General features: G+C 33.7%; 1 protein-coding gene across 1 annotated transcript; it reads right to left on the bottom strand.

Moving 5' to 3' along the window:
- Positions 1 to 10789: 10789 nt before the first annotated feature.
- LOC145260275 (uncharacterized) lies at positions 10790 to 23068 on the bottom strand. The gene is made up of 3 exons (XM_080118116.1): positions 22565 to 23068; positions 14938 to 15214; positions 10790 to 11254 (listed from the first exon to the last, which is right to left on the bottom strand). Exons 1-3 carry the CDS (start codon positions 22924 to 22926, stop codon positions 10925 to 10927), a joined length of 969 nt encoding a protein of 322 aa, XP_079974242.1. The 5' UTR covers positions 22927 to 23068; the 3' UTR covers positions 10790 to 10924.
- Between the last annotated feature and the right edge of the window lie 3157 nt (positions 23069 to 26225).

Below are 26225 nucleotides of genomic sequence, written 5' to 3'. Positions count from 1 at the left end.
TAGCAGGAAAAAATTATGAAAAAAAAAAAATTTAATGTCTTTTAAGCAAAGAGTTCAGTTTTTCGTTATAATGTTCTGCTTCATTTCTACCTGACTTACTGTCCATTTCTTTACCGACGTGTCACGTGATTACAACATTATAACGAGAAAGTGAACCTCTTTCTTAAAAGTCACTAAATTTTTTTTTTTTTTTCTGCTAATGTGATACTTAAGTCTGTAATCTATGATAATCGTCGGAAAAAATAGAAAATGAGTGAAAAAGACAAAGATAGTAGATTAAGAATAAACATATATACATTCAGTGCTGGTTTACATATATATATTCAGTGCTGGTTTATTGTTATTAGACAGGAACAATATTTAGGAGAGACGAAGAAATGTATAAGATTATGGGTTAATATGGCCTTCCATAAAACGAAATCGGATATGCATGAATAAATTGATTGTAAAATATAGATATCAAGGGAAATAATTCCTGTTTTAGAGTAACTTCCCTTGAATTAGTTTCTAAGGAACGTTGAATTATTTGCTCTTTTTTTATTATTGCACCTATTTACTTGCCTCCCCACGGGTGTAGTTAGACACAAGGTCGGTTTTTAATATGGGGAGAATCCAGCTCTCAAAAAATTGAGCACTCTGAATAAAAACAAAAATTAAAATTGTCTCAGTCATGAAGGATTTTTCCTCCTCTAACTAAGGACAGAAAAGGTGAAGTACCAGAATAGATACCACACTGACACACTGTGCTCTTCATTATTATAGCGAAATTCGAAAAATTAAATATTGAATCTCAAGTAAAATTATGTTCAAGTGAATTGTCATGTCGCAGTAATGAAAATATCCAAAAATTATGAAAACCGATAAGTAGAAAATTTATTATTAATGAAAACCCTTTTTGAAGATAATTAGCGAAAATTAAAGTTTTGCTAAATTGTCCAAAGATTCAGTTTTCAGAAAATATTTACCTCCCTTTTGGTACAGTTTTTTTATTTTATTTATTTATTTATTTATTATTTTGATTTTATTTATTTTTTTCTTTTTTGCAAAACTCAATTTTTGCTAATTGTCCTCAAAAACTATCACTTCTTTTTTTCTTAAATTTTTAGATATGGTCATTATTGTGACCTGATAATTTAGTAGATATCATTCATTTTTCTTGAAATTCAATTTTTGGCAATCCGGCATAATCCTTGAAGCAAGATTTGCAAAATACTCTCGAATTCTATATCACATAAAAGGAACCAAATTTCCCTCATCACAGCTACAGCTGCTTGCAGAAATTTCTCTGGCTTTGAAGAATTAAACACAATTTCTTCAGCAATATAATGTACTGGATACGTCATTATTATGCAGTTTAAATTTAATTTAATTTTTATATTTATTTACTAACCTTTTTTTTTTCCCATAATTTTGAAACTAAGAAATTCACATTTTTTAACTTTTTCATGTGAATTTGTGAACAGTACAATTCAAAAAATATTTTGTTTTTAAAAGATCATTTAATTAAATAAATAAATTATAATTAAATTATCAATAATTAATTATTAAATACGTGATTATGTTTTTAATTAAAAAAAAAAAAGTCCTATATATATTGTTTAAAATAAAGGGTTTATTTTACTATGCACATAGATTCGAAAAAGTTGGCAAAAAACAAATATATCAAAGGCAAGATAAGTTACTTTTCTATCTAACTGGATAAGTTTTTAGCGTTTTCATTTAATGTAAAATATTAATTCGGTTTGAAAAACGAGTAATGTTGAATGCTGGCAAAAAAAGGTCATTTAAAAAAAAATTCTGTTTATATTGCTTGTTTTTTGAAAAGATGCTCTTCTTATTTAAACTTGTTTACACATTGCTGGCATAGTAACATAATGGTGATTAGGGTCCCTTTTATGTGATATAGGGTTCGAGAGTATTTTACCAATCTTGCCTTGAGGAATATGTCGGATTGCCCAGTATTTCAATTTTCGAATTTCACTACTGTAATGAAGAACCCATTTGTTTTTTTGTTTTTTTCACAAACTTAAAATCTTCAAATTTTAATTCATAAATCAATCTTATGCTGATAATATTTCTCGGTTGCTGAAATCGAAATATATATTTACATTTAACCAAATTTACCTTCAAATAAATCTTGGGATAGTTTGTTGTACATTGGACATTAATAATAATTTTATTAGAAAATCATACAAACTAATAATCAGTTTTGAGTGCTTTTTTGGAATAGCAAACGTAAACAGTTTTAATGACGAACAGAGAAAGACAAATTAAGTTTGAATTTTTAGCAAAATATGCAAAAAAAAAAAAATCTATATTATACTTTTTGCGATTCGATTATTTTTCAATCAATTCGAAAGATCAAGTTCTGGCATTTTTGCAATTTTCTGGGTACCCTTTACTTCTGCCATTTAAGAATTTTTTTTTTATACTTTTCATTTATTTTTATTAAAGAAAAAAGTCTTTTTCTAACTAAAAACCGACCCATCCACATCACACACCAAAAAAGAAAGAGCTGTGCAATGCAAACCGAACCAAACCTAAAACTAACTTTGGGTTAGTCTAAACAAATAAACAAAAATACATTTTAGTCCTTATTGTTTAGAAGTTGTGACAAAAGAAAATAAGTATATGCAGTAGCACAGTCCCAAATAATTTCATTACACGGCCTGACACAATCCTGAACAATATCGTCAATTCGAACACAAACATTTCTGATGATTCGATACATGATCCCGAACAACTCCATCGATTTGGACTTGCACACCTCTGACGATTCAATATGACACGATCCCGAACGAAATGACTCAACACAACATGTTACTAGAGCGACCTCAGCAGTTACTCTTTGAATGATTCTCATATCAGCTTTTTATAACCCTTGGACAAACTCATTTTTGCTTTAGGTAGATACTGGCCTGGGTACCTGGCGTTGCCCGGGTGTTTGTAGGTGTGTTTTGACCAAAAACAAAAACGTTGTTGTAGGCAGGCAGGCAGGCTCAAACCAGTGATGCGAAGACGGAAAAGAAAGTGGAGGTGTGTTGGTTGAGCAAAAAAAAAAAATTAGGAATAGTAAGCAGTCTCAAACGCGTAACGCGCCAGAGAAAAAGGAGGTAAAAAAAACAAACGGTCTTATCCATGTGGCCACCACGATTGTGATGTCACGGGTGGTCAAAATAACGTCTTTTATGCAACGCTGTTGATGCGAGGTTTGAATGACTTGCAAAAATGTCAGTGAAAAAATCAACCCCTCCCTATAGAAAAGTTTATAGTTGAGGGTGAAGAAATTAATGCTTTCAGCCAATTTTTCGATACTTGTCATCCGAAGGGTCGAGCTTAAAAACGATACTGATCTCATGAAAATCCGTCGCCTCTGTCGAAAGTTTTAGGCAGACATATAAACATACATATATACATACATACATACATTTAAACAGACAGGTGAGATTTATATTATACTAGCGGGGGTACCCGGCGTTGCCTGGGTGTTTGTAGGTGTGTGTGTTTGGGGGGTTAGATCAAAAAAGAAAAATAAAGTTTGGGTAGGAAGGTAGGCTCGAAAAAAAAATATTAAAAAAAAACGAACAATAAAAAGAAAAAAACAGTGAAAAAAGTCTGTTGTAGGTGTGTGTGTTTGGGGGGGGTAGATTCAAACCCTATGTTAAACTTCTTTTAAAAAATCGGAAAAACAAAAAAGAACACCGAACATGATGTAAAAAGAAGAAAAAGTAAAATATAAAAAAAAAAAAAACTTGTTTAAAACATTGGAAAAAAAATAAACAAAAGTTTTGGTGAAAAACTTGATAACTTACTGCTCGCCCACGAAAGGAATTAACTGAAAATAATTTCAATTTAACGTTTATAAATGGCAGGCACGCAGCGAATTTAATTAGGTCAAAGGAAATTAAATTCTGCACTTACTTTTTACTGTGGGATAATTCTTTTGGGTTTATTTTTAACCCAACTTTGTCTGGTTTTGTTTCTTCAACGTGTTAGGGAAAACCAGCTCCCCCTTTATTAGGGGAGTGTCTGAATGAAAGCAATTGTCTGATATGACGGTTTTCACCAACATTGACCAAACGTCCATTGCTTGGAAGCCGAGAACTGTGCCTCAATTTCACATCAGTTTTGCTTTTATATGAAAAAGCTCAAGCAACATGTGAGAAGCCGAAATAGCAATAATTTTGTAGAAGTCAATGTAAATAAATCTAGACGCATGTTCGTAATTCGTACATATTATGATCTACACGCTATATAAGAAGTTCTAAGCGATAATACCCCCCCCCCCCAAGAAGCCCGGCGAAAAAAGCCTTTCTTGGACATACAAAAACTTGGGTGCCCGTTTTGTCATATATATATATATAGAGAGAGAGAGAGAGAAATATCATTTACGTTTTACTATTAACTGGTCCCCTTTATGTTGGGCTTGAAATGTTTTTCTGAACTTCTGTACTATTAAATAAATAAATATGTATATATATATATATATATATATTATTTATTTATATAGCGGGGGTGCCTGGTGTTGTCCGGGTGTTTGGAGGTGTGTTAAGCAAAAAAAAAAAAAAACAGTGTAGCAGGCTCGAATCCATACTGCGAAGGAGGAAAAGAAAGTGAAAAAAAAAGATAGTTAATTAAATCAGTTGGTAATTAACTTTTGCCCGGGTGGAGGATATTGGCACAAGGATGAAATAAAAAGAAAGATAGAGAGAGATGTGGGATCGAACTCAAAAAAGTAGGGTAATTAGTCTTCCTCGCTAACCATTAGGCCAAAGAAGACAGTGAATTCAAGGAGTTGGTAATTAACTTAAGAATCATAGGAGTCAGCACAGAAATGAAAGTTGCTTTTAAACCTGGCCAAGGGCCAGTTAAGCTTCCCGCTTTCTGTTGTGGTATTTATTTGCTTCCCCACAAAAGCAAAATTAGACACAAGGTCATCTATAATGTGGGGGGAACCAGCTCCCCCAAAAAAGGGGACACTCTGGCAGTATCCAAATAAATAGTAATTGCCTCAGTATGAAGGGTTTCCCCTACATTAACCAAGGACCAATTACAGAACAGATACTACCCAGCTGGAATGCAAGGCACCAGGCGTTTGCGTTTGATTAGTTTCAACATTTATATGAAAAAGATAAACAAACAGCCGACACGACAGGACGGCAGGAATTTTTTAAAACTCGACCAAAAAGAATGAAAGAAACCGTGTCCATTTGCGAATCTGAGATATTATAATCTAGGAAGTATAAGAAAACTTCTCCTGGAATCAAACCGACACGAGAACCCCGATGCAAATAGCCTTTCATGGACATACACAAACGCTCATGCCCATTTTACGTTTAGCCTGGGTGCCCAGCGTTGCCCGGATGTTTGGAGGTGTGTTTTGAGCAAAAAAAAAAATTGGAAATAGGCAGGCAGGCGTGAACCTGTACCACAAAGGAGGAGGAAAAGAACGTGAAAAAAAAAATGTCTTTGCTGTTGCGCCCATCACCAAACCGAAAGTGACAAATGTTTAAATTAAGGCTAGTCAATCAAAAAGATGGGATGACTTTTGAAAATATCGGCAAAAAAAGCGACCCTTCTTTGTAGAAAAGTGACCAGTTGAGGATGAAGGAATTAATGTTTTCGCCAATTTTTTTATATTTGTCGTCTGAAGGATCAAGCAATGATACCGATCTCGTGAAAATCCGTTACTTCTGTCGAAAGTTTTAAGCAGATATACAAACATGCATACATACATACATACATTTAAACAGACAGGTGAGATTTATAGACTAGCGGGGGTATGCGGCGTTGCCCAGGTGTGTGGTGGTGGTGGTGGTGGGGGGGGGGTAAATCAAAACAAAATGGAAAATGAAGAATAAGCAAACGTAATAATCCCAATTTAAATATAACTATTTTTAAAATTTAAAAAAAAAACAGCGAACGTGATGCAAAATAAAGAATAAACAAACAAAAAAAATGGCATAAATAACCTTGTTTAAATGTTAAAACTTCTTTAAAGAAATCGGAAAAACAAAAAATAGCGAACGTGAATTAAAAAAAAAACATAAAGAAATGGTATATATAACCCTGTTTTAATATTAAAACTTTTAAAATTGAAAAAAAATATATATATCCAATATCTCGGCTTGAACGTGCAATCTTAAGATAACGACACTGCCACTATAACCACTGGTCTATGATCGCATGAGCGAAGTTACATTGTTTTTTCTTTATATTTAAGCTAATTCAAGAAAGAACGTTTTTTGCGCATGCGTGTTTGGCTAAATTGTCACGAAGGAACGATTTTCTGCTACCCTCCATCATCGCAGATGACTATTTCTATAGGAAATAATTGACCGTTTTTTCTAATTTTCACACATTATCCGACCAAGACATCGACCTTTCAGACGGTACTAGTTTTGACCCAGTCTGATGGCGCTGAGAAAAGTTTTAGCCAGTCATATATACATACATTTCAACCGACAGATGAGATTTATATTATAGACTAGTTTGGATGCCCGGCGTTGCCCGGATGTTTGGAGGTATGTGTTGAAAAAAAAAAAATAAAGTGGTAGTAGGCAGGCAGGCTCAAACCTGGAGCACGAAGGAGAAAAAGAATGTGAAAAAAAAACATGGCGTGTTTGCTGTTGCGCCCATCGCCAAACTGGAAGTGACATAGATTTAAATTAAGGCTAGACAGTCAAAAAGAGGGAATGACTTTCGATAATATCAGCGACAAAAGCGACCCCTTCCTGTAGAAAAGTGCCCAGTTGAGGGTGAAGGAATTAATGTTTTGGACCAATTTTTCGATATTTGTTGTCCAAAGGGTCGAGTTTCAAAATGATACCTATTTAGTGAAATTCCGTTGCCTCTGTCGAAAGTTTTAGACAAACATACATACATTTAAACAGACAGATGGGATTTATATTATAGATGACTTGGACATTGGCATACAATTTTTGAACCCTTCCACACATGCTCGTCACAGAAGTAGCAAAACAATATTACAGAAAACACGTAAATACAAGATAAAATGAATAATTTCTATCGATAAATAACTTCATAAATAAATAAAAGCACACTACTAACACATTCAGTTTATTCAGTGAACTTTGGTATAATTCGGCAGCTTTGAAGTGTTCGGTGAAAATTCGAAATTGATGACGTAAGTACTGAAATTTTCTTGGATATCTATTCCTAAAAAGTAAATTGGGGAAAATTTTTGACAGTGGTTTCAGCTAGACGGGTGTTTTTCTGTTGGTGCTTTGACTAATTACACTTTATAGACGAGCGCTTTTTTTATTTTTTTTGTTTTGGTGACATAACTATTGCCACTTGATCAGGCTGTTAGAAGATAATCTCTTTCCAACCTAAAATACATCTAACATTGTTATTTTTTTTTGTTTGTTTCCCTTGGTAAAACTCAATCATGTTCTGTAAATTCAAAAACAAAAATAAAAATTTTCCTCTACAAAACAACCAAACCAAACGCCATGAATAAATATTTAAAGATATAAAGAACTTGAAGCATAAAACCTTTTTCCACAATTATTGGATTCAGCATCAAATAATCTGAAAGGGGTTGATATGCTGTAAAACAAAATGACCAAAACTATACCAAAATTTGGTGACATACGAGGGTTGTTCAAAAAGTAATTCATCCTAATTTTTAACTAAAGAAAAAAGCGTTAAGAGTTACAAAGATAGGAGTAGTACCACTAAAACGAGCAACCTTTGTGTTCCAAAATTTTTCTATATAGTCATCGCCATCCTCAATGTCAGCAATGGGATGAGTGGTGGCTGTGGATGGGCGTCTGGAGTATGCTTTGTCATTCACATCTCTGTTGCTACTCTGAAATCGACGAATCCATCTCCTAACTATACTGATATCAACTGCATCGGCTTCATAAACATTCAACAAGCGCCGATGAATGTTGATCAGTTCAATATTTTTCTGCATGGAGGAATTCAATGACATATATCTAGCTCTGACGCATAAATGCATAAGTCCAGTCATCATAACAATGCAATTTACAATACTCTCTGATCTATTTTGGGTGAAATAAAAAAAATAGGAGGCATTACTTTTGGAATGACCCTCCATATATATATGTATGTTTTTAATTATCTATCTAGTATGTGGTATATATATACTAGCATGGGTGCCCAGCTTTGACTGGATGTATGGAGCAAAAAAAAAAAGTGATAGTAGGAAGGCAGGCTTTAACGCGTACCGTGAAGGAGAAAAAGAATGTGAAAAAAACGTGACGTCTTTGCTGTTAAGACCACCACCAAACCGGAAGTGACGTAGGTTTAAATTAAGGCTAGACAATCGAAAAGAGAGGATGACTTTCGAAAATATCGGTGAATAAAGCGACCCCTCCCTGTAGAAAAGTACCCGGTTGAGGGTGAAGAAATTATTGTTTTTAGCCAATTTTTCGGTATTTGTCATCTAAAGGGTCGAGCTTCAAAACGATACTAATCTTGTGAAAATCCGTCGCCTCTGTCGAAAGTTTTAGGCAGACATGCAAACATACATAGATTTATATATTTGTAGCTCAAATTTTCGATCCAAACCGATTAAAAAGTTTGCCCTATCTCTGAATACCCTTGATGTAAAATTTCAAATGTTTAGACCAGAAATTGTCTGAGTAATTTGGTAGAGACTGCAGAGGTCAAGTTTTTTTAACCTTTGACCCCTTAATATTTATTGGCCTGGGCTCAAATCAAGTTATTAAGTTAGATCCATGTCCAAGGAATCTATATCTAAAATTCCAATTGTTTATACCCCAAATTGGCGGAGGAGTTTGGTAGAGTTCTCAAAGGTCAAATCGTTGAACTTTGACCCCTTAACAGCCAAATTTCTCGCTGAAAATTGATTACAAAGATTTTCCCAAATCTCACTACCCTGTATATCAAATTTCGAGTCTGTCGACTGAAAATTGACAGAGTTATTGTGTAGGGAAATGTACACAGATAGACAGACATACATACATACACTTTCACTTTTATAGATATATAGATAAATGGAATAATCACATTGATACACCGGTTCACATTGGATCATGGAAGTTAAGCAACGTTGAGCTTGGTCAGTACTAGATGGATGACTATTTCGGAAAGCAGACGCTGTACATGGCAGGATGCCAACACCTCCTTGCAAGGACTGCAAAACCTAATGTTATCTTCCCAGACAGGGATATACATGTAACTGGAGACCACTTGTGAATTTCATATTCCCATGAAGCTTTCTCCTTCGGAGGAAGTCAGTTCAACCCGCATGGTACCACGTGTGATATATTAGATTTGAAATGAAAATGTATCGGTGAGTATAGTTGCCAAGCTAGGGTTATCTTCCTTGTTTTTCTTTTTGTTTTTTTTTATCTGTGAATAATTATTTATAAATAGCCATGAGAATAAACAGACAACAAAAATTTTGATTTTGTAAAAAGAAAAATATAGTATTTTTTTTCATTTCATTTTATTTTTATTGATTCCCGTCAGTCATATTGTTGGACTTTTTTTTTTTTTTTCATTGAAATTTTGCAATATAATTTGTGTGAAGACATATCCATTAATATTATTTATATCGATCTATGAAAAAGGAAAAGCTAAAAATTATTATATATTCATCAACGTTTCATCTTTATTTCAAGACTTAAGATGGTTGGTTTGAAGAAATAACATGCAAGCACAGATCAATCTTGAGAAAGTCTTGAAATAGAGACGAAACGTTGATGAATATATAAATAATTTTGTTTTTTCAATTTCACGTTACTTCATCATGTCTATCTAGCCATATACTACTAAAACTGGGTTTTCTTTGTTTTTATCCGTACACAATGAATGATGTCACAAAGAAATCGCATCATCCATTAAAACAGATAGATGACATCAAGATGACGTCATAATCGCTGACGTAACAAAAGAATGATGTCATCTATTTTAAACGGAGACATAAACGACTCGCGATCCAACGTTGAAGTAAGATTATTAATAATAAAAAAGAGTCATAATAGATTAAGGATAGCCATGTTGGTACAAGAAATATAAATCTTTAAACTTATCGCTTGTAGAATATAAGAAAAATTGTTTTGATTTTTATAATTAAATTAATGCCATTAGGGATACTTTCTGTTCATGGCATTTCCTTAGAGTAGCTACAATTAATATTTCTTGCAAAAAAAAAAAAAAAAAAAAAAATATAGCATATATATTGAAATTCGAACTCTAACAGTAGAATTGTTGGTGCTTATTTTTATTGAGACTCAAGTGAAATATCACAGAAAAACTCATAAACATATATATCAGTGAAAAGTATTAATGTGCACCAAAAATTATGAAAAATTATCGTGTAGAATTTCAATAAAAAAGTAAAATTAAGTTACTATTTTTAGTTCACAAACTTCAAACGACAAGACAGCATGTCGTTTTTATATTAAAAGGGAGATAGTTTTCTATAATGTGCTCGTTTGATGTGAATGTTCAGAGTTAAATTAATTTTATTTTTTATTAAAATTCTACTGCATAATTTTCCGTAATTTTGGTGTACACTAATATTTTTCACTGATAAGTAATTATATTCAAAACTTTTCCTGTTGTTTTATTTTGAACCGCCATATTTTAATTGAGTCTGAATAGAAATATGCACCAAATGTTCTAATCATCGCGTTGTTCAGAATGTTCTGAACGATTTTGAATAGTTTTGTCTTTAAATATTTCATCATTAACGTTTGTATGAATGATATGATGGCATCACTTGCATGCTACATCATCTTAGATGAAGGGAAAAAATCGGTCTATTTTTTTTGTTTGTCCCTTTTGAAGGTTAACAAGGATTAAGCACAAATTGCATTTTGGTAACCAATGCGAAAATTCTGCAGAAACACATTCTAAGTTTGGTTTCGTCTTTTCGTTAAGGGGAAGACATGTTGTTAGTCAGTCAGTCATCCGTCATGCAAAGCATCACTTTTTTTTCTTGAAGATCTTGCTCTGCAGAATTCTGGTCGAGTTTCATATATACTTTCTGCCCCAAATCATTCAGTTGTCTCCCAGGTTTTTTATTCTTGTTATCCTTAAATGATCCCAACCCACCTTGCTTCTTAAAGTTATTTTCCTTTTTGGCTTGCTTCAGATCGTTCTGTTTCTTCCCACTTTTCGCTAAGCTTAAATCGGCATGTTTCGGGTATGTTTTTGGAGAGGCTGTGTCATTGGTTCCATGGTTTAAATTTTTATTCTTCCACAATTCTATGGCATCTTTCACCATTGAAACCTGAAGAAAAAAAAAACATGAATATACTAAACTTTTTAACTTGTTAAAAACAGGCCAAAGTTATAGCCTGTTGACTTAGAATGAGTACTCTACGCCAAATTGATGCTTGAATATGGTTAAATTTGTACTCAATTTTACATTAAATACTAATCTCTGTAACTGTGCATCAAACAGATACCATAATACTTAGTCCACTATACCGTACAATAACAAAGGTCTCTACAAAATTTCAGTCAGAAGTTTCTGAGAAAAAAATGGAATGGACAGATAGACAGATATAGAGAAATATTATATTGAAATCTGAAGGCAAGAAATAAAGAATAAGATTACATTATTTTGGAATTCATGAGATGATTATTAGGGCTACCCAGCATTGCCAAGGGCTGTATAAAACAAAGAGAAAAATGAAGTTGCATTTGAACATATCTACTATCCTTAACATATTTTGCAAATTTTTGCTGACTATCACTTTCTATCCTGAAGCAGAGTAGATTTTCTTGTATAAAACAGTATGACAAGACACAGTTACATTGCTTTTCCCAGATGGCACATTTTTTTAACATACCTGCTCTATCCAGAATATTGAACACTTTAGATTGACTCGCTTATACTCCTTACCATGTATGATATTGTAAGATTCCTATTTTGACTTGCAGTCAACTCCATGTACTTTGTCTAGTATACAGCATAATTAAAAAACTAAGAAAGTATTTCTCTGACACAAATGTGGGTGAAATAAATTTCTATGTATAAACACACATCACGAATTATACAAGTTTGAAAAGCTTGCTTTCGGTGTCAAAAGCACGTCAGCAATTTCCTAGCAAGTTATGGGCACTTTGCTGGATGAACTTTATTTTACGATCGCTTACCTAGATGACATCTTCATAACTAGTAAAAGTATGGGACAGCACCGGGAACACGTCCACAAATTGTTTTCACAAATACAGAACTATGAGTTCAAAATAAAGGAAGGAAAAATGAGAGAAATCAAATATCGGAGGAATATAATAGATAAAGACAAAAGTAGACCAAATCTTGTATTGCTGGTTCCTGAAAATCTTACATCCCTACAGAGTTTCCTGGGATTAGCAAATTATTATCAAGCTTTCATTCCTAACGCGCACAACCTTTGTACTCTACTATTTAAAAAAAAAAAGAAAATAAGGTATGGGAATGGCCATCCAAATGCCAGGAAGCATTGAATAAACTATCAAAATTCTAACGTCAGAATTATTCCTCACGCATAACTTGAATCTCAAAATAAGGGACACATCTATGATTGAAAGAAAAATGAGCTTAGTCTTAACAGAAATAAACGATTCTCGTCTTGGACACATGGCACAACAGATATGGTGTTGATTAACAATCCGTTCTAAGTGACAGTTGTATAGCATTTAATGGCTTAATTCTTGCTATAAGCGATAATAACTGCCTGGTGATTGCTGATGGAATGAAAACATCTACCCTTGTGGATCACGTAAACAGTTCAATTTGAAATTCTCTATAGGCGTCTGAGTTTGAATAGATATACAAGGTCAGAGGTTACATCAGCCGAAACGTTTGTTATTTTCACAAATGTTTTAATGGATAGACACATAGCACAACAGATAAAGGCGTTTATTAACAATCAGTTTTCTGCAGGTCGAAGGTTTGGTCCTTATCACAGATGCCTGATTATGGTATACAAAATGAGAACAATCTAAAAAGGTTCCATTTGAATTCGGAATAAGTTCTCTAGTTCAGCATAAATATTCCCAACTTCGGAAATATGCACCTGAAGGAAGTTGAAGATTATATCGTTTGAAACGACACAAATAACAAGATTAGAATAGCAGTCTGAATAATTCAAATAATACCAGATTAATTTTTTAAAAAATCCTTATTATATTACCTTTACTTATTATCGCTTGCAGTAAGCAACCTTACTTTGACAGGTCACTTATGATGGAAAAGTATACCGTCCCCAAATATACATTCAAACACAGAAATAACAACAGGAATTGCATAGAGTGAATGGCAAATAATGTGTTTAATTAAGTTATTACTACTGAAACCTATTTTATATCTTATTAGACTAAAGTATTTGGAAGGTTATCTCTTTAAATGAATTTTAAGATGCAAATGGAACTTTCTACAGATTATATGCATGTGCATAATATGCAGGGTAAACTGGACTCTGAAGCCTCGGTAGAGTAACTAGTCTAAGAGTAGGAAAACTGATGATTTGTCATCTTACAGATAGATCGACCCCTTTACAGTCATTATTTATCTGCACACACACACACACTAGAGAGAGAGAGAGAGAGAGAGAGAGAGAGAGAGAGAGAGAGAGAGAGAGAGAGAACTTGAATGCCTACTAGAGAGAACTTTAATGCCTACTGGATGCTATCCTTGAGTGTCTAAGGTCTCTCTATACTGTCAGGACAATCTGGCATGAGGATATTTTCTCCTACAAGTAAACCCTGACTAAATATTCCAAATAACACAGTATTCGCTGCTCAAGTAAGATCTCCTCGATATGGCTAATATCCCATGGTGGTTAATACGAGGAATGGTGCACTTTCTTTAGGTGATGTTGCTTATAGTAACAGCACTAAGCTGGATACTTCACCAGATTAGATGAATTATTGCCCTGGAATTCGGTAAAATCAGGAGACCACAAGAAAGATATACTATAACATAATTTGGGAAATTAATGTTCTTCACTTCTTTAATAACTTAACATTTGAAAGGTTAAGGAAAATTTAGCGGAACACTCAAATATTTATCTATCTCGTACAGAAATCAAGTGATGGCCCCAATAAGGGACTCCTTGATTTCTGAGAAGTTCGACTGAAGTAAAATGGAACAGAATCCAAAACAATTTTAATGTAATAGAATATATCGCCCCCCTCCCACGACCACCACTCACAATTATTATTTATCCGTGCTCCCCCCCACACACACTCTTTTCTCTAAAACAATTTCAATTATTCCTTGCGCAAAAATGTTTTATTGCTAATCTAACTACTAACTAATCGAATTTTCATTTGTGTGGACTATAATTGCCTCTATTTCAAATTTCTCTTGTTTTTTGATGTTTAAAATTTTCTTTTAAATGATTTGTCTCTTGGTGTACTGAATATTTTTTTAATAAAACCTATATAAAATATGTTTCTTATTTCATTCTAAATACTTTTCTTTTTTTACAGGATTTAAAAATATTGCATTTAAATAAAGTTATTTAAAGTTTCTGTTTCGAAATGTTAGGATTGTTTTCATTTTTAAGACATTATATACAATGAGATGGTTGCAAAAGAGCAGGAGGAGGAGGAGAAATACATATGAATAGAGAAAGTGAAAAAGAACATTTTATGGGACTATTAAATATACTTAATTGGTGAGTGTTTGTCACAGAATTTAATGAGAATTTTTAATACTAAAAAAACAGTGACTCTTTGTTTGATTAGTGCCTACTTGTGTAGATTTATGATCTTTCAAACCATGCATTTCAGGTGAAAACATAATTACCTAGCTACATGTCATGTCAAAGTTAGTATGAATTCCAATTGTGGAAAATGAATCAATAAAACAATAATTACAAGGAAAAATAGGATTCCTGTGCAGATTAGAGATCTTTTAAACCAATTCATTTCGAATGAAAATATTAAGGAAATACAAGTTAGAAAAGCAGTTCTTACTTTAGCAATGACTTGATGTTCAGTTTCAATAAGCTTGCACCCATCTTCAACGAGTTGCAGAAGCTCCTGCAAGCAGGTGTCGACCCTTTGCAAGAGGATGCGGTCAGTGTATTGGATGTAGTTGTGCAAGGATTTATGCTCTTCCTTACGGATGTTCTTGTTCTTTAGCAATTTCAACTTCTGCTGTTGTTGCTTTATTTCGCTCATGCCCGGCCATGTGAAAATATCGGCTCTGGGCAAAGACACTTTGGGATGCTGGTTGAATTCACGAATGTTGCTTTTGGTTATCAAGGTTGAGAGAGAAAAGTTGAAAAAATTTTTAAAAAGAAACTATTTTTCTGTAAATTTTTCTTTTTTTTTTTTTTTTTGGAAATCAATAGAATAGAGAAATAAACAGAGAAACGTCACTATCCATTGAGCAACAACTTACATGTCAATAAAAAGCTTCAGCTGTTCATTAGAAGAGAAGATAAAATCAACAACTCAAAACATGGCAACAAAACAAGACTTCAGACAAGGCATGAATTCATTTGATGTAAGGAGCTAAAAAAATAAATAAACTAACCAAGATATATATATATATATATATATATATATATTATATATATATATATATATATATATATATATATAAAGGAAATGTTTCTTTTCCTTACTGTTTTATTGTTAAAGTGTTTTTTATTTAATGTCTGAAGAAAGGCTCTTCTTGTGAACATTTTCAAACGACATATTGTTTGAATTTGTCCAAATGGTCTTGAAACAATTGTAACTAACAATGAAATACACTTTTTGTTGCTATCAACTCATTTTTTGAAGTCTTGGTTTTTGTTAAAACAGTATATGAATGCTCAATTATGAAATATAATAATTTTGTAGCTTACGTTTTAAGTCATCTCTCTTTTTTGGTTTAAATTTATTGGTATATGAACAATTACTGAATTACGAGGGGTGTGCAATAAGTAATGCCCCTGACCCACTTCCCATAGGAGTAGAGCAACGAAACTTGGCACAGTTATTAGTCTTTCTCTACATAGGAACCACCCAGAGTTATGCATTTCTCCCATCGTTTGATGCATCTCTGCAGACTGTTTTTGTAGAACACCCCAAGTTGGTCCTCCAACCATGACGTGACTTCAGAAATCAAGGCTGCATAATCTGGGAAACGATTTCCTTTCAAAAACAACTCCATGGCTGGGAAGAGGGGAAAGTCAGAGGGTGCAAGGTCAGGAGAGTAGGGACGATGGGAAAGGATTGCATAACCACACGCCCGTGCTTCTGATCTGGCGGCATGCGAGTTGTGGACTGGAGCTTTGTCCTGCAGGAGAAGGGTACCTTTGCTGATCTTGCCTCGACTCTTGATTCTGATAGCTTCCCTTAATTTCCTCAAAAGTGAAGCTCCTGTAATTGTGGTACCCTTTGCAAGGAAATCTGTCATCACTACTCCGTCCTGGTCCCAGAAGACTGTGAGCATGACCTTGCCAGCGGAGGGCTGCACCCTTGCCTGCTTAGGAGGTGGTGAGGCCAAATGCTTCCACTGCATTAACTAGGCTTTGGTCTCTGGATCATAGTGATGGACCCAGGTTTCATCCTGCGTAATCAGTCTTTTGAAAAACTTTGACTCATCTTCTTGGCACATCTTCAAATTCATCCAAGCACTCGACGCGTTCTCGCTTCTGAAATGGTGTGAGTAACCTGGGAATCCATCTGACAGAAACCTTATGCATATGCAAATGGCCATGAATGATAGTTTCCATAGACCCTGTACTAATCTTGACATCTTGAGCTATTTGGTGAATAGTAATGCGCCGATCTTCCAAAATGGCAGCCTCAACTTGACAGACAGATGCCTCATCAATGGCAGAAGGGGGGCGACCAGGTCTTGGAGCTGTTTTCACAGACTTCTGGCCATGTTTGAATTCACGATGCCAGCGTTTTACAAGGTCATAGGATGGGGCATTATCACCATAAGTTTCTTTCATTTCATCAAAAGTCTCCTGTGGTGTGCATCCTTTCAAATACAAAAACCAGATCACTGCTCGACATTCAACAGGCTCCATTTCACACCTGACTTAGTTCAAACACCTGTAAAACAGAAACCACACTTAGTTCAGAGGTGTAATTTGCCACATAACCCGTAGAGATATAAATCATTGCACATGCAAAATTTCAGCTAGATGAGACAACTGGAAGTGGGTCAGAGGCATTACTTATTGCACACCCCTCGTATATAAACCCAGTATAATTCGGAATACTACAAATTAATCTCTCTCTCTCTCTCTCTCTCTCTCTCTCTCTCTCTCTCATATATATATATAAAAAATCTTGTGTATATATTTATATTTTCAACTTTTATATATATTTTTTAAAACACTAATAAACGTAAAAGGATTATGAGTAAATAAATAAGATATTAATAATAAAGTAAGGGGGAGAGTGATAAGTAGTATAATGGATTCACCCGGACCATATAAATATAAATATAAATATAAATACATATAAATACAACAGATTTGTAAAAAGAAACGATACTCACTTTTTTTTGGAGATAAGGACGAATGACACAAGTAAGGAAGGAATTTTTTATAACATGAATAGATTAGCCTAATTAATCTCAAGCAAAAAAGTAGATCCCATATCCGGAACATATTTTATTTATGTGTTTAACAGAGGTGGTGTTTGATCAACACTGCTGAGGAGCCATGATTTAATGTACAGTTTTGTTTTACATCCATCGAAGTAATGTTTCATGGTAAACACCCTTCCTCATAAAAAATTAAAGTATGGTCGTTGTCGGTGGCCAACTTCCAACCTCCTCATGTTAAGAACTGTTTTCAGAATAGACATCCCCGACCTCTGCATGTTTAGAACGGCTTTCGGAATAAACACCTCAACCGCCTCATGTTAAGAACAGCTTTCAGAATAGACAACCCCAACCATCGAAAAGTACTTGTCTGCCAAATTTAAATGAGATTTTCGTAATCAACATAGTCAAAAAACTTCAAAAAGTCGTCATGCTAAAGAAAATTGTGGAAGTGGAGCTAATGTAAAAAAAACAAAGTTATTATCTTCTGTATAAGTGATGCTAATCAGTTAATATTTTTAATTTTGTTTGTTTTCATCAGCACGATTGTAATATGTAAAAAGTGACAACAATCGGTTAATATGCTTAATTTTGTTACTTTTTAACAACGCCAATCGGTTAATATGTTTAATTTTTTTTTTTGTAGCAGCATTGTAATATGTAGAGTGCGACGACAATTGGTCAATATGTCTAATTTTGTTTGTTTTTTCCACCATGATTGTAATATGTAGAAAGTGAGAACAATCAATTAATATGTTTAATTTAGTTATTTTTTAGCATGATTTTCTTCTGCAGAATATTGTATAATTTCTGGAACGTTCGTTTATTTATTGTAGCCGTGGATTTCGGAATATGAGAAAAGTCAGGTATCAGCCAATCAAAATGGGCAGAATTTAACACAGGAGAATTTATTATTTTTGGATTGGGAATTGGAAATATTGTTATGTGTATGTATGTAATAACCAATTAATGACGGTGCAAGCACAATATCGTAGGAAAAATATAGAATTTGACCCATTCTCAACTGGTAGTGGTAGGAGCACTAAATATTGAGAGAGAAAAATAGGAACTTCTTCCTTTGTAGATCTGGCGATTGTGATGGTGTTTCTCATCAGATATAATGTAGTATTTTATTATCACGAGTAAATGTGGCAGAAATAGTGGCCGTAAGCTATATAAGATAGTGGTTGTCAGAGTAGATTTATTGAATTTGTATGTGGCATCTGTGGTTGCAAACCTATGCTACTTCTGTCTAGAAAGAATTTCTGCAATCAAATCAAATATGGAAATATATACGACATTGGTCCTGGGTATGACTTTAAAAGACATCCAGTGATGAGGCCCCGTCTGGGGGCTGTGGGAAATGTGATGTTGCCTTATGTTTAGTTACCATTGCTCCCATGTTCACTGTAGCCAAAGGTGGTAATACCTGTTAAGGCATCTAGTGCTACTACATCAGGTTGTCTGAAGATACTGGCTTCCTGAAAAAATGCAGCAAACATTACAGACGATTGGGGATCGCCTGTGAATTTAATATTCCCTTGACATTTTCTCCTTGAGAAGGAAGCTGGTTTAACCCGCCTAGGGTGAATGCCATACTACAACAGCTGAAAAATGCCAAAAACTAAACAAATTTGATTATCTTAAATCTTAAAAATATCAATTAAAATAATTATTTAAATGTTTAAACCTATTTTTAATTATATTCTTCAGAGATTTTTTTTTTATAAAACAAATAAAATCTATTTAAAAAAATTAAATTTTTTTTTTTTTAATATTTTAATGTATTTCAGTTATTTTATGGACTTAACCGATAATTGCTCCTAGTGACTTTAGATGAAACTGAAGGAAAACTTTAATGGTGCCTTTAGATTTCTTTAAAAAAGTTAAACAATATTGAAATTTATTTGACGTTATCTATTAATTTGCTGATTTCTATAACACACAAACAATCATTGACTTTTATATCATGGCCACCATTCAGTCTTGAGAAATAATGAAGATCCTCTGTTGAGAAGCAAAAGTTGTGCAATCCACAACCATCCCTCTCCTGAGTCAGCACTGTTTGATTCTAGAGGCAAAGAGAAGTCCACAATGATTGGAAGCAATGCCAAGATAGGCGGAGAGCACATACAGTAGTATTAGGATGATTAATTGAAATCAGAATCTGGATTTAAAAAGATCAGAACATTTTGGAGTATCGGAATCAGTAATGGAAAAAAATTTCTGTCTATTTTCCGATGCCAAAAACGATTCCTTTTATGTTTTTTATTTGATTGTGTTTAAAACAAAATCTTCCACTTAGTAATAATAAACAATAAATATTCATTGATTTCAAACTACCAGTGAAACTAAAATCTATAATTCACTCCCTCTCACATACGCAGGTGTGTTTTTACGCTTGAGAAAGTATATGCACATTTAACGTGTTTTTATCGGAAAAAAAAATTAAATATTTAAAAATTTATAAAGAATCAGAATCGAGAATTTAGTACGGAATCAGTAATTGTATCAAAATCAAAAAAAATATTGGAATCGTCCCATCACTAACATATCGCACCTAGTATTATTAAATGTTCATCCATTTTAAGACTGACCAGACTCAATATTGCTTAACTTTAGCGAACTAACAAAAATTGGCATGTCAACATAATTTTGCTGTATAGTTAAATACATACATACATACATACATATATATATATATATATATATATATATATATATGAGCAAACAGTTAATGAAATATGTTAAAAAACACTTTGAAATGAGTTAAAAACATATTTAATTTGAAAAGGAAACACTAGATAAATGGATAGTCCTTAATCCGCGGAGTTTCGAACAAATACTCTCCTTCTTTTTGCTTATTTTGCTAATTCCTACCCTCTGATGAGAAGGTGAGTATTTCTTCTTTTCTGTTAAAAATATTGACCATTTAGCAGTTATTTTTACCGGCTAAAAAATCAGAAAAGAATGATAAAAAAAAAAAAAAAGAACAATACAAGCATTGAACCCGCCTTGTGCTGCTTTGTAGCCTTGTTGTGAAAATAGGAATGACAGAACTAATCGATAAATATGAGATGACTTTAATTGATACAAACTTTATTACCTAGAGGAACCGTATGTGTGCATGATTGGAAACCGATCAGGACAAGGTATAATTTTAAGTTTAATTGATTAGACAATAGATGTTAAGTGAATTTTATAAGTTATTGATTACATAGGGATCAAGCCGGAGATGACTCCTTTGACTATGTAACATTATTTAACTGGTCTAGAATTCAGGGCAACATAGTTATGTTTTATTAGGGCCTATCTTAACTAGATGGTTAGATCAACTCCAGAAAATACCTGAACCTTGATACAATTCTTTACCTGTATAAGAGTTAGACACGTCCTAAGGTAGAGTACTGCTGCCTACATCTGGGGAGTACTGCTACACAGAGCACTTTTTGCTGACTTAAAAGAATACAAAATCAACAATGAAATTTAGTGGAGGATAATCTCTTCTCGTCCCTATAGATGCTATCTTACATGTCAGAAATAACACAGATAAGATAGGATACCTGATTGATTGATATTATAACTTCCGTTGGAAGACAGGGATTGCACCTTTCACAGGAATTTCGATTTTACAGTTAGTTACTAGCAAGATGTTGGACCGAATGCAACTCATAATGGATCCTCTAATTTGAACTTAATTATAGTTCGCTTTAATCATCTTTTTTTTTTTTAATTTTTTTATTACATTTTCACCCCAAATAAGGCACATTACCACTTTGGTGTAGGGGGCTACTATCAGGGGCAGCAACTACTGGGGCACTATGTTGGGATTTGGGCAGCAAGATGTCGGTTCACATTACACTTGAACTTCTGCATGTCAGTACAGTTAGGGAAGCAGGGACCTGGAATGGAATTCCAGAGTCTAGCCTCCTCCCACTTTTCGCCAAAATATTTGAGGCCATAATTAACCATGCTCTAGTCCGGCACCTTACAGATGCTAAACTTCTGACTGACAAACAATATGGATTTAGACAAGCCCGTTCCACAGTAGACATCCTCACTGTAATCTCTGAACGTATGTACCATTCACTGGACAAAGCGGGGGAGGCCAGAGCAGTAGCTCTAAATATATCTAAGGCTTTTGACAGGGTATGGCACAAGGGTCTCCTCAGGAAAATTAAATCATACGGTATCACTGCTAGAATACTTAACATAATTAAATCCTTCTTAGATAAGAGAAAAATCCAGGTTGTCCTCGACAATGAGATTGACGAAGAAATATGAACTCTTTGGAGTTGGTGGGAGTTATACACCTTTAAAAAAAATATTATGATGCCAGTTAATGGAAATTGAACAATTGATTAATTATCAAACTATTTATGTATGCTTCTTTTTCTCAAACTAACATGTTGACAAACGACATAACTATCCGGCTCGAATTACCCACTTTGATTTTGCAAGACAAAACCAGAACAGAAAAAATAGCCAGCAGGAATATCCTTATTTTTATCTCGGGTTATTTCTGGCAAAGAGGGTGATAGTTGTGTTAGTTAATTTCTTACATACAGAAGCTATGTTACTTGTCTCTCTCTCTATTCTACAATTATTTTCATGCTCGACTAAGCTCCAATCTTTGGTTCCTCCTTGTCACAGTAAAAATGTACATTGCAACCATAACAGAAAAAAGGCTTTCCCTTCTCCCTCCATGTACATAGGCTCAGGCGGAATTTCCATGAACAAAGCTTCTTTGCAAGGACTTCTCACCTACAGAACACATTACAGCAGAACTACTTCCTTGCAGATTACAACTTGGTCGTCTTTAAATCCAATGTCAAGAAAATTCTTGTCTTAAACACCTTCAGAAGTAAATAATCAAATGCAGTTCATACTATTTATCCACGTTAGTACTCACATAGTGTTCCTAATCTTTCGATTGATAACCATTCCATCTCATTAAAACTCGAGTGGCTCTGGGCCTTGATAATTATTGTCTTAATAGTAAAAAAAAGAAGCATAAAGGTAAAAGAAAGAGAAAATTCTATTTACTGTAAGTCGATTATAATCTGCCATCCTCGGTATCTTTCTTTGGTTATGGGTTCAATATTGGTGAAATCTGTCGTCACCAAATGCCTTTTCAATGGATTCTTCTTTCGGTTGGATATCACGAGTTCTGTATTTGACTGGTGCCTCCATGCTCTTCTTTTCTCGTTCTTCCAAAACGGGTTCCATAATTTGGCACTGGAGTTATTGTTGCTCTCACAGTTTGTTGCAGTCTGTCTAACCAGAAGCATGTTTGCATTGACCTGCTGGTTGAAGAGGTTATGAAGATATGCTAATAGAAGAGTATACAAGAAGAAAGCCAGGATTGTTATATAGACCCTTAAGTCACAGTTCATTTCGTCCTCCATTTTGTAGATTTTTAATTCAACAAGTTGTAATCTCTTTTAGGAATAAAAAAAGAACAAACAAACAAAAAAAAAAGAAAACAACAAAATAAAAAATAGAAACTATTTTCACAGTTAAACGTGTAGCTTGGCTTTGGCCACAAAGAAAATGCAATGAATTCTATTATGATAAGTTTACATTATGACGTCACTAATTACAAAACGTCACGTGATTTGTTCTATTTTTAGGCGTTGGTTTTATTTTATGTGAATAATTGGAAGTGCTCTTTTTAGGGTTCCAGTTTGATGGAGATTTGGGGGAGGGGCGATTTTAGGGAGACATTTTAAAGGAAAACTGTCTTCGGTATACTTAAATGTGAGAAAATGAGAGAAATGTTATATGACAAACACAAACAAAATAACGATTACAAAAGCATATATTCACAAAAGATATATATATATATATATATATATATATATATATATATATATATATAAAGCTGAACGTGTGTGTGTGTGTGTGTGTGTGTGTGTGTGTGTCTGGTTACGAATAGGCTCCTATATGGGTGACTATTATAGTAAACTGATCACATATAACGATTGAAGATGTATCGAGACACAGGAATGGGTATGTTTGATCTGGCATAATGATGATTCATTCAAATTGTGGGGTCTGCATACACGCCTGGTCCACAAAGTATGGAAATAAAAAATTAAAAAATAAAAAAAAAACTGTTTACAAGTGTTTTTGATATAGATGTACATCATAATACTTTGAAAAGTATGTTTTAACTTAAATAGGGATGGTATAATAAAATTGTGGGGTCTGCGTTTGCGCCTGGCCTCCATAGAATGGAAATAGGCACACACTTTAATAAAGACTTTTCATATCTATCTGCATAAGTATACTTTGATAATTATGTTTCAGTTTGAAGAAATATGGTATAATAAAATTATGGGGTGTTCGTTCGCGCCTCACCTTTATAGAATGGAAATATGTCATAAAGTTTAACAAGGTTTTTTAATATAGATCCACAGAATATTGTGATAAGTGTTTCAGTGTGAACAGGTATGGTATAATAAATTATGGAGATTATATATTTTATTTTTACTTTCATCATATTTTGCTTTGGTTTCGATACCCCCAAATTCGAAGCTATCTCTTTACAACCCTTCCTTTCATAACCTATCATACTTTCATAAATCAGAGTCCATTTTCTGTAGGCTGTTTTTGAACCAAGTCAACGATGAGTAGTTTTGATAGTATATATAAATATATATATATATATATATATATATATATATATATATATATATAAAAGTGAACGTGTCTGTCTGTCTGTGTGTCTGTGTGTCTGTCTGTCTGTGTACATTTCCCTACGCAATAACTCTGTCAATTTTTAGTCTATAGACTCGAAATTTGAAATACCGGGTACTGAGATTTGGGAAAATCGATGCGACGGGTGTCAGCCAGAAATTTGGCTGTTAAGGGGTCAAATTTCAACGATTTGACCTTTAAGAACGCTACCAAACTCCTCCGACAATTTTGGGTCTAGACACTTGAAATTTTAGATATAGGTTCCTTGAACCTGGATCTAACTTAATAAAGTGATTTGAGCCCGAAACTATAAATTTTAAGGGGTCATAATAGGAGTCAAAGTTTTAAAAAATTAACCATTTTTTTTGTTTTTTTGCTTTTTTTGCACAACATACACCTCCAAACACCCGAGCAACGCCGGGCACCCCTGCTAGTATATATATATTTTACAAAGAAGTCACCACTTATCAAGGACCGGAGGCGACTCAAGGATAAAGGTTAATGAGTGTACTGTGGTCAAGAGAAACATGTCATAGTCATCATTAGTAGTGGAAATTTGGTAAATTGGATTCCTTAAGGGATGACTCATCAAGAATTTGTGTTGCATACTGGGTGATATTAAGGAAGGGATGACGTATGTATTTGTGGTTCGTGTTAGAGAGAGAGAGAGAGTCTTAGAGTGTTCATGTTGTGTGCAGATATATCGCGAATATATAAAGAGAGAGACAGTTCTGTATACATAAAGAGACAGGGTACATGTCAATACAAGAGAGCCAAGAACATGTAATTCAATGAGAGGGGAATTTATAGATATATAGATAGATATATAGATAGATCAAGATAGTGCGTTTGACATTTATACTGCTTTACAGTTCTGCGAATGGGAGTGTTTCTATAACATTGACACATATATTTCTTTACCTATTTTTGAGATGATGATTTTCACAAAGTTCTTATAATATAAATCGACAATACCTTTTCTGTTGAATAACATAACACGAAGACGCAGATACAAAAAGATGAAGTTGTTCGTTTATTCCATTTCGACCGGTCAATGGCTTTGCATCAAGGAATTCAACTCGCTACATGATTCTTTCTTCTCCCCTCTGCTTCCAAGGTTCTCTGTCAGCTCTGTCTCTGACTCACTTACTTCTCTCTTCTCCCCGGACTAACTGACTGACTGACTTATCTAACTGAAGCCCTTTATATTGAGAACTCATGACGTCATTGCATGCCCAACACGTGTATATCATACTCGTGGCCTGACATGCTTCCTCTAACCTAATTTTCCTAACCCACTTTACAAATATGTTTAATATTTTCCATTGTCCGTTTTTAAATTCTTTATTTTAATTTCATTTCTTTAACAGAAACAAAATTACATTATTACATGCCTTTTTCAATAAACAGATATCTAACTATTTTATGTGAACTAAACAATGGTAATTCTACATTCCATTTTCTATAACATTCTGTATTTATTTTAACTTATGATCGGAATTCTCAATTCCAAATTTAGCTTCGCAAGTTTGAATCCTCGGCTATTCTATCTCATATTTACTTACAGCTGTTCTTTAACATGCCTACTACCCTTATTTTCAAATAAAGTACGCATTTTTAAATTCTAGTACATTTTTTCCTTCTCGACACAAACACATGGCTAAGAAAGATCAGGCTAAAAAAAACTCCTTTAGTCAGCCTTTCCAACTAACTTCACAATTATTATTTATTTATTAATTTATTTTTTTTATTAGATCAGACCTTCTCTGATCTTCTTGGCATTTTACTTTTTGGGTGTAGGGTATTCCTCTGCTGATCCACGTCAGTTGCTTTATCCAGCCACCCTTATGTCGTATATCCAGCTTTATCCAGCCACCCTTATGTCGGATATAGAAATATCTGTACGTGATATTGCCAAGCTAATTAAAAACCTTGATTCCAGTAAAGCAACAGTATTCCAATTATAGTACTCAAAAAATTTCAACCAGAACTAACACCTATCCTT

This window comes from Euprymna scolopes, chromosome 3 (assembly GCF_053919585.1).
Source record: "Euprymna scolopes isolate OS-2025 chromosome 3, ASM5391958v1, whole genome shotgun sequence".
NCBI classification, from domain to species: domain Eukaryota; kingdom Metazoa; phylum Mollusca; class Cephalopoda; order Sepiida; family Sepiolidae; genus Euprymna; species Euprymna scolopes.
The sequence above is the reverse complement of the archived record's forward strand: the minus strand, read 5'-3'. Positions and strand labels throughout refer to the sequence as shown.